At 42.9% G+C, this 9,841-nt stretch overlaps 1 protein-coding gene across 1 annotated transcript in view; it reads right to left on the bottom strand.

The window, feature by feature from the left end:
- Window positions 1–499: 499 nt before the first annotated feature.
- Window positions 500–9,841, bottom strand: part of LOC106605519 (LIM domain-containing protein 1) — a 31,923-nt gene continuing 22,581 nt past the window's right edge. Inside the window, exons 3-8 of the mRNA XM_014201260.3 lie at window positions 9,665–9,732; window positions 8,923–8,985; window positions 7,849–7,979; window positions 6,124–6,175; window positions 2,300–2,368; window positions 500–1,331 (exon numbers count right to left, since the gene is read on the bottom strand). Of these exons, the coding sequence (XP_014056735.1) occupies window positions 1,188–1,331; window positions 2,300–2,368; window positions 6,124–6,175; window positions 7,849–7,979; window positions 8,923–8,985; window positions 9,665–9,732 (527 nt within the window). The 3' untranslated portion in view covers window positions 500–1,187. The remainder of the gene's footprint in view (window positions 1,332–2,299; window positions 2,369–6,123; window positions 6,176–7,848; window positions 7,980–8,922; window positions 8,986–9,664; window positions 9,733–9,841) is intronic.

Here is a 9,841-nt window from a genome sequence, read left to right as displayed (position 1 = left end):
CTTTTTTATCATTACAAACCAAAATGGGTTGTCAGGGTTTGTTCATAGATATTGAATTCGGGGGTTTATTGGAATAGAATAAACCTAGTTATCTATTTACTTAGGTGGTAATTGTGTGCAGGGATTTTGGAAACATTGTTGACCCGGACATAACATAACTGCCATATTTGGGTTAATAATCTAATAGAAAGTATATTCTAGGAGTGGTGTGTGACAGAGGACAGTAGGAATATTAGCCCAGTATCAGTGTTGAGAACAGAACATCCAGGGTTCATTTAACAATATAAATGTAATACTAATACAACATTATTCCCACTGACATGGAATAATAAAGGACCATGTACAGTTTGTGTATTAAATTGTTCATTTAGACTTTCTAGACACTGCCTGCATATTAGCTAAAATGAGTAATGAAAGTATTTCTAGTAAAAAATGTAATGGAAACACACCTTCATAACCCACACACAGAGACATACAACAAAACTGGGCAATTGCTCTATTAAGCTATGCAAATTATTTTTACTGTATCAGTATCTACAAAAACATTGATTAAAACTGAGCAACTGAAATTGGTGGCACACAAAGGGGAAAATGAAGATCAGGATATTTACACAAGCACATGAAATGCATATTTATTTACACACAATGCACCTAATTGAGACTATAAATTGGATTGTTATAATTCCATGCTTAATTGTTTTGGTATCAGTCATTAAAATACAACTGTGCTTTGGCATTGGTTTTTAAATATATATATATATATATATATATTTAAAATAAAAAGTTTGTTATTTCCAGAGTATTAACATTCGTGTCAGATGAAAGTTTAACACTTTACAACTAATAAACAATGTCTTCAATAGAGAAATAGATTTTTCCATAAAAAATAATAACAGGTCTATCTGATTTACAAGCACACTCCCACACATGCACACACGCAATCAATCAATCAATCAATCAATCAATCAATCAATCAATCAATCAATCAATCAATCAATCAATCAACCAATCAACCAATCACACAATTAACCCTAACAGAGACCTCACTTACATCAGAGATGGACAGTAAAGGCACACATTATCATTCAAACCATTATAGACAGCTTTTTTTGGCAGATTGGTTGTGGTTGGTTATTGGCAGTTAGTTCAGAGGGCCACCTGGTGGCACCATGCACTAGATCCTAAAACTAGAACTGGTGCTGGTAGGAGGCAGCGGTGGGCGAGGCGCAGCCCGGCTCGATGTGCTTCAGGTGGCAGGCGTGGCAGAGGAGGTGGCCGTTCAGCGGGTAGCAGCGGTGCACCTCCTCGTCGTTCAGCTCCATCTGACAGTCCTACAAACCAACACAGAGGGATGAGGAAGATAAGAGGGAAAAGCCTATAAAATAAATCTAATAACACTTGAACATTACCCCAAAAGGTGATTGTGATTCCATCTACATCTATCTGATTCTATGGGATCTGAACTGCAAAATATGCATTCAAAACGCTGGTTTAAAATACACATTTGTCTATATTCCAGAGGTATAGCTATCTATGCCAGCAAGGTGAATTGTGGGCCATTCTCTCCTCCAATGTAAACATCTTTGAGAACAAAACCTTGTCAAAGGTGAAAGAACTTGAAGGGATTCTTAAATCCTCTTGAATTGCCCAGCAGGCTTCACAGACTATACACTGTATGAGAAGGGCAGTGGGTGTCCTCTTGTCCTCTTTCCACTCCTATTAATTGTTTAACTGGCTTCCACAGTGGAGCTATTCAGAGAGAGAGATCCTCAAAAGCTCTCGTCTCCACTCGGCTTACTGCTGTTTGTTTTCAAGTGTTCTCCGAACTCCATAAGTCAATCAAATGCTGTTGAGGCGGGAGTCAGGAGAAGAGGCACTGGAGGAGAATCATCAGACAGTGTTGACGAGCGAAGCAAATGTGCTTGAGCTCCTCTTTCTAGCTCGCAATTACTACCAAGACTGTAATTAAGCACTGGGACCACCTTGTCTATGATCTGTGCGCAGTAAATAGCCTTCCAGAATCTCTCTAATGTTTATTTTAAAAGACTAAATGATGACTGAAATATGGAGTTCTTGATATGATGAGAAGGCTGACATATGGTATAGGATCTACCCCCTGGTATTTAAGCACATTCATGTGGAGAAATAATGAGGTATTTTATAGTGGATATACTTACTAAGATGCCAGCTTTAACATTTAGTCTTGTCACCAACAACACAGAACATCCAGTCTCTACAAGGATATAGGGAAAACAACAAGGAAATAGGAAAGGGAATTTGTATCTTAATGTTTACCCACTTCACAGTGATAGCACTCCACGTGGTAGTCTTTATCCATGGATACCACTCGGATGGTTTCATCAGAGCCCTGTGGAGACAAACAGACAGCCTTTTCAGTGTCCACTGAACCCGAGTAGCTATCAGTATAGGCTGGATGGGTTCATTTAAAACAGTTAAACATGGTGTGCATGGCCCGGACAACTCTCCATTTTTCCCTGCGGCCAATGTCAGGTGTGGGAGAAATATGTGACAGCTGGCTCTGTTCAGTGAACTTTTAAAATTAGATATAAAAAATTTAGACATTTAGCAGCCTCTCTTATCCAGAGCGATTTACAGTTAGTGCATCTTAAGATAGTTGAGACCATAGAGATCCTATTCAATGATTCTATGGGTGAGACAACCACTTATCACAGTCATAGTATGTATATTATCCATCATTAGTTATCAGCAAAGTTGTTTTGTTTGTTGGTTTATGGACAAAACCATAAGTAGATGTTGGCAGTAACAGAGTGCATTCAATTCAGTGCACTTTTCATCTTCTGCAGGTGCAGGTGACAGTGGGAAATGCATCAGCCAATCAGAGTCCTGTAACCAAAGAGATCCTATTCAAATGGTGTTCTATATGTCGTTATCAATAAAACGTTACAATAAGGTGCCGAACGTTCGATTTGCCTGCTGGGGGGCAAGGAGACCCCCAGCTCCACTAAAACCATTGACAACTACATGCTGTTTTTAAGGGGTTGTTAAATGTTATAACTATTTGGTTTTAATACATCACCTTGAAGAGTATAGTCAGAACAACAGTTCAGAGTACTTCACATTTAGCTCTATCATCAGAGTTATACAGCAAGTAACTGCATGCTTGTCATGTTCAGTAAACATCAATTGATCATGTATTTTCAGAATCGTGAGGGTAGCCGATCCATTTGGCATGTAGCTAGCTGTTGAAAAGGGTTAATGTTAGCTAACTTCACTAGGTAGGCCTACGTTGGTTGGAGAAAAAAGTACATAAGGTCTACTTACCACTATGTTTAGCCAAGTGTACAAAGTTTGTACCTGTGGCTTGCAAAGTAAGTCATTATCAGCTAACAATAGGCTTACATCGGCAAATGCGCCCTTCTGCTGTTTGACAAGCAGAGCCCACAAAGGATGGGAAATTAACCGAAACCTCTCATTCTTGTAAGGTATAGTTCACTTCTATTTTAGATCACTCAAATATCCAATTAATTGTGTCCAATATTGAGCGATATCGTGGGGCTACCCTCCTTGCCTTATTGTGACATTTTATTGATAACAACCTATATGTAATTCAATGCCTCTAATAGCATGTATTATGATGTCGCAACACCAAAATGATGGAATCCATCAGTGACATAATCATAACAATGACAGAAGTCAACACTCAAATGATAGATTGACCACCACTAACTTGAGATCTCCACCTTCAGAGAGGACTGTTGAGATCCTTAGATAGCCAACAGTACATTTGTTTTTACATGCTGAGCATCAATTGATAAAAATATCCCTTTGCGTTATAGGCTTCTGTCCATTTCTTTTTCATTAGCTTGATTCTTTTTCAGCTATAGTTAGCCGTGATTGCTAACAGGTACAGTAAGCCAATTACTGCTGTAATTATCAACCAGCAGGCAAGCTAATTAGGCTTTGTCCTGACATCCATATGTGTCCTTTTATTTCCAACCTTTACAAACTACAACACTTGAAATAGGCCTACAAATATGTGTCTTTGACACCTGGCTGTTTTCTCAGGTGAAGGTTCACAGTACTGTCCAGAATTCTGGTGTTGGCCAAAGGACACGTTTCTACACAACATATGGCTAACCAACAGTCAGCTTCTGACAGACAGTCTGGGTTCAGCCTGCTACAGCTTCAGAGGGCAGGTACTACAGCTGGAATGTTCCATATATATTAGACTTTCGCCAATTATTACTGTCATCACACAAGCTATTCATCATGGCCATGTGGTTATATACCATTGTCATGTGATAATAAAGTAAGGCTTGTCAGAACTGACATTATGATAGAATTAACTATTCAGCTAACTGACTTCTTATATTCTATATCAGCCAGACACACTCAGCAGGAGGGTACATGGAAGATCTTCAGTTATCCATCAACTCATTTAAAACCAGTTATACACATTAAATACAAGCTATTCTAAACTCTCCCCCTTGTTCTGCACTGTGGTGCCCTTCTACAAATCACCTGCTAGTATGCATGAATTTATCTGGCCTTTTTCATGACAACGTACATGCACGTCCAACACAAACTGCACCCCTGCTCTGAATTCTACCCTTATAGCCTCAGTGAGGGGCAACATTCCTGTCGAGTCAACTCTAATTTAGGATTTTTTTTTAAGAGGGAGGGATAACGTTTAGGGTAACAGTCATGCACTGAGTGAGGCGTTAGGGTGCAGTGCCTGCATCTGAACCACACACCAAAATAGGCAAACAACACCCCTCCCAAAACCACCCTACGTAGGCCTACACACAGAGGTCTCCAATAGAAACCCAGCCCTGAATCTACACCTCAGTGGATGGTGTCCTAGTAGGGCCTCTGGTTCAAATAGTGCTCTTTCAGATACTTTGATAGTTTGACTGAGCCTGAATGGAGTGCCAGTGTAACAGTGTAGGTTCCGTCCCTCTCTTCGCCCCAACCCGGGCTCGAACCAGGGACCCTTGCACACATCAACAACTGACACCCCACGAAGCATCGTTACCCATCGCGCCACAAAAGCCACGGCCCTTGCAACGCAAGGGGAAACCCTACTTCAAGTCTCAGAGCGAGTGACGTCACTGACTGAAATGCTATTAGCGTGCACCCTACTGCTAACTAAATAGCCATTTCACATCGGTTACACTAGATTGTCTGGGTTTGCTCTTTTGGGCCTTTTCCATTGGTTCCATTGTGCCAGCTCAATCAAGCACTAAATAAATAAATTAAATGTTTGGGGGGGGGATGTCTGCTGACCTGCGTGTAACTATGGCAGCCATTACAACAAGAGATGTTCCCAGGTCTGTTATCAGGTTGGTTTATTGTTACAGCCCAGACCTTAGACTGAGTAAATAGCTGTGAAAATTGATGTCTTCCTGAATCCTGACTGCAGCTTGCTTGGCTCAGGAGAGAGTGAGACTTCAGAGACGAGTTCCAAATGTTTAAAGAGGGAAAGCTGATCATCATGCCTGAGATCCCTTTCAAGTCCCTCTACATCCAAACAGTTGCTTAAAGGGATACCTGCTCATATGCAACATATTAAAACACAGCACACCCCTTCCTCCTCCTCCTTCTCTTGCACTAGAGTCTGACCTAGGATAGTCGCATACTTGATCGTTTCCTACTGCCTCAGTAGGATTCTTGATCGTTTCCTACTGCCTAGGATACTTGATGTGTGCTACTGCCTCAGTAGGACACTTGATCGTTTGATATGCCAGAGGAACTCTCTCCTCACATCTGGCTCCTGTCTCAGGTTCAACACTGGGGTTGGTTATCAATTTTACCCTGAGGGATTCAGGTCAGGGGTTGCAATGTGACTGTCTATATCGACATGGGATGGTAGTGGAAGTGTTTGCATCATAAACCATAATATATGCCTGAAGATTTTGATTATCATTCATCATTACTACAGACAGGAGTTCATCCTGTTGAAATCACTTTGCAGACAGGAAACATTCCAGGCCCTGTTCATTATACTATTAGTCAACCGATCAATTTGGTATTTTTATCATACATGACATGCAGATGATGAGAAAAACACATATTTTATGGTTGTATACATGTAAGTCCTTAGGCTATTACTTGAAGATGTTGTGTTCAAAGAGAACGTACCTCTGAAGGCAGAATGGGCTGGTTACATGCTGCACATTTGGGGGCCAAGACCCTGAGAAAACGAGAGAACAACGAAGATAAATCAATTGAAATAATAACAGTTTCAGACTGAAAATATATGTCTGGTTTATACTGGTTCCCTACAGAAAGACCACCAGGCTTGATATAGATACAGCACTTATATCTGTTACTCTTTTTTCAGGTTAATACTTCTAACACTTCCTCTCTTTCACCAGTCCCCCCTTTGCCTATTCTCTCCTCCTTTGCCCCTTCTCTCCTCCTTTGCCCCTTCTCTCCTCCTTTGCCCCTTCTCTCCTCCTTTGCCCCTTCTCTCCTCCTTTGCCCATTCTCTCCTCCTTTGCCCATTCTCTCCTCCTTTGCCCATTCTCTCCTCCTTTGCCCATTCTCTCCTTCTTTCCTACTCTCTCCCCTTCAGTGTGTGTGTGTGCATGAGAGCATTGAGACTGCTAAGGAGAGGTGGTGAGTCTCCAGGTCTGCAGATGTGCTGGCTCAGCCTCACACGTGATTCAACCAATCCAGAAAAATACATTCATTCTTTCCCCCCACACACAGACACCGTGCGCAGCTGGCTGGCACCTGAATGTCTGAGTCTGTAAAACAAAGGACCTCTCAGTGTAGTGGGCATGACTAGGTCTGATTGAGAAACCACACACATTTCTTGTCCTAGATATATGCGTAATAGGGAGACAACACAAAACTACATAAAGAGAGACCTAAGACAACAACATAGCAAGGAAGCAACACATGACACCACAGCATGGTAGCAACACAACATAACAACAACATGGTAGCAACACAACATGGTAGCAGCATAAAACATGGTACAAACATTGTTGGGCACAGACAACAGCACAAAGGGCAAGAAGGTAGAGACAACAATACATCACGCAAAGCAGCCACAACTGTCAGTAAGAGTGTCCATGATTGAGTCTTTGAATGACAAGATTGAGATAAAACTGTCCAGTTTGAGTGTTTGTTGCAGCTCGTTCCAGTCGCTAGCTGCAGCGACCTGAAAAGACGAGCGACCTGGGATGTGTGTGCTTTGGGGACCTTTAACAGAATGTGACTGGCAGAACGGGTGTTGTATGTGGAGGATGAGGGCAGCAGTAGATATCTCAGATGGGGGGAGTGAGGCCTAAGAGGGTTTGAGCATTGATTGATGTCATACCTTGTCCATAGACTGCCTATAGGTTAAGGAAACCAATGTGTCATTTTGTAATTTGGGGGAACTATCCCTTTAATCAAAGCAACAGTATGCTAGTGAATGAATGCTAGTGACGATTAATCATGAATAAGCAGGAAAAGACATCTGGTGGCTTCAGTACAGTGAGCTCTGATTGCTCTAACATAAGGCCCATGGTTTTTACTTTCCCCATGGTTCTGTCAGTATAGTGGGCTGTTGCCCTGGTCTGGCCTGGCCGGCTGCTGTGGATTCCATTGTGGCCAGATTCCTGATTCAGTGTGTTTGTTGTGCTTGGCTGAGGTGACCCCATGCTGCTACTCCCTTTGCTCTTCCACAGGACACTCATCCCTTCCTACCTAACATCTCCTCTCTCCCCCTTCCTCTCCACGTGATCCTGCTATGTCCAAATGGAACTGCCGCTGGCTTCTGTTATAGCAACATGACTTCAGGCCTTATTGTTAGCGCCAGTTAAACTAATATGTTTATGTTTTGCAGTGTTCATAACGGTTGTACCCATGTACCTGTGGTAGTCTTTGACACAGTAAATCTTGTTCTCTGTGTCCACAGTGAAGGGCACTCCGTCCAGACTGTCGTTACAGATGACACAACGGAAACAGCCAGGGTGGTAGGACTTCCCAAGGGCCTGCAGGATCTATAGAGGTGGAGGGGGAGAGATGGAAAGAGAGAGGGGAGAGAGATAGATAGAGAAGGGGAGAGAGGAAGAGAGGGTGGATGGAGAGAGACAGAAAGAGAGAAGGGGAGAGAGAGAGAGAGAGAGAGGGGGGGGGTGGAGAGAGAGAGAGGGAGAGAGAGGGAGAGAAGGGGTGAAGGAGAGAGAGAGAGAGAGAGAGAGAGAGAGAAAAGGAGCAACGGAGAGAGAGACAGAGAGAGAGAAGGGGATAGAGAGAGTGAGAGAAGGGGAGTGAAAGAAAGAGAGAGAATTTCAATGCTTTATCATATCTAACAAGTAGTGGATCGCTGATCACTCATCCATGGAGCATAGAGTTGACTGTCTTACAGTGAGTTAGTAGCTGAGGGAAGCAGTGTGTTGGAGAGAGAGACAGTGATAATAGGAAAACAGATCTGTCCCCCCCCCGCTACAGCTCTGTATGGTTAACATGTGTAAAGCTATGTCATGGTAAATCCTTCATGTGTTACTACACCTGCTGATGACTACTGGACTTGGGTTTTACATTCTCTCTTTGTGTCCTGGTTTGACCCTAGTGTGTGTGTGTGTGTGTGTGTGTGTGTGTGTGTGTGTGTGTGTGTGTGTGTGTGTGTGTGTGTGTGTGTGTGTGTGTGTGGTGTGTGTGTGTGTGTGTGTGTGTGTGTATTGTGTGCACGTGTCCTCAAACCACCACTTCCTCCTAAGCTTTCTCCAGATGTGCCCACAGGAAGTTCTCTGCGGGAGGAATGACTCCATGTTTCTGCTGCTCCACACACTGATGTAGGGCACACACACACACACACACACACACACACACACACACACACACACACACACACACACACACACACACACACACACACACACACACACACACACACACACACACACACACACACACACACACACCACTCACACTCACACTCACCATATCCATGATCAGATGTCCACATGCGTTACACTTGTCTGCAGACTGTTGGAATCCAGAATACTGGAACAGGCAGAGGAGAGGGGAGGACAGTGAGGTAACGATTACTACATCCTCTCATAGGAAACTGCTGGCATCTAAGACTGACTCCTAGACTCTTCTCATATGAGCCCAGTCCATCTCATATGATACATGGGGGAATTCTCCCACATCAACTTAATGTTTAATTAGGGATAAATACAACCATGTCCAGAAATAGTCCTCTAATACCAGGCGAGATAAGTTAGACTCATTAGCAGCACAGAGACAGTAGGACAACTGATTTAATCGACTAGTAACAGACAAACTGTAATGTAATGGAGCGTGTTGTTGTGACAGGGCAGCTGAGGTAAACATGGGTCCTCCTGCTTGTCCTTCTTTATACAAGGTGTCACTGTGCAATGCCCAGGGGCGTATGCCTCTAAAACATGGATAAGTACAAGCTCCAGTTACCCAACCCCCCTCCCTAATGCCCCTACAGGAGTAAACTGATCCAGAATCCCTTAGAAACTTGAACCTGGGCCACGAGGTGAAGAAATCAAATTGAAACTATAATCTGGAGTCCAGAGGTCACGGTCACATATAGTCACGGTAGCACACAGCGGAAGACACATATCTGCTGTCAGAAATATAGATAATACTCTATTCACATACTGCTAAACTATGCAGGGTTCTAGATACAGTCTCCAGATGGACTACTTACCAGAAAGTCCTCTTCACAGAACACCTTCCCACCGACGTAGTAAAATGCTTTCCCCCGAAGCCTTCTGCCTGGGACGAAGAACAGAGAGATGGGCTTTTAGAATATAAACTTAACTGAAACAACACTGAACAGTTTGGGCTGGGTCCAACCATGAGATCAAACTGTCTGACCATGATT

This window comes from Salmo salar, chromosome 05, assembly GCF_965601325.2.
Source record: "Salmo salar chromosome 05, fSalSal1, whole genome shotgun sequence".
Classification (NCBI taxonomy): domain Eukaryota; kingdom Metazoa; phylum Chordata; class Actinopteri; order Salmoniformes; family Salmonidae; genus Salmo; species Salmo salar.
This window is presented reverse-complemented; position numbering and strand designations above follow the sequence as displayed.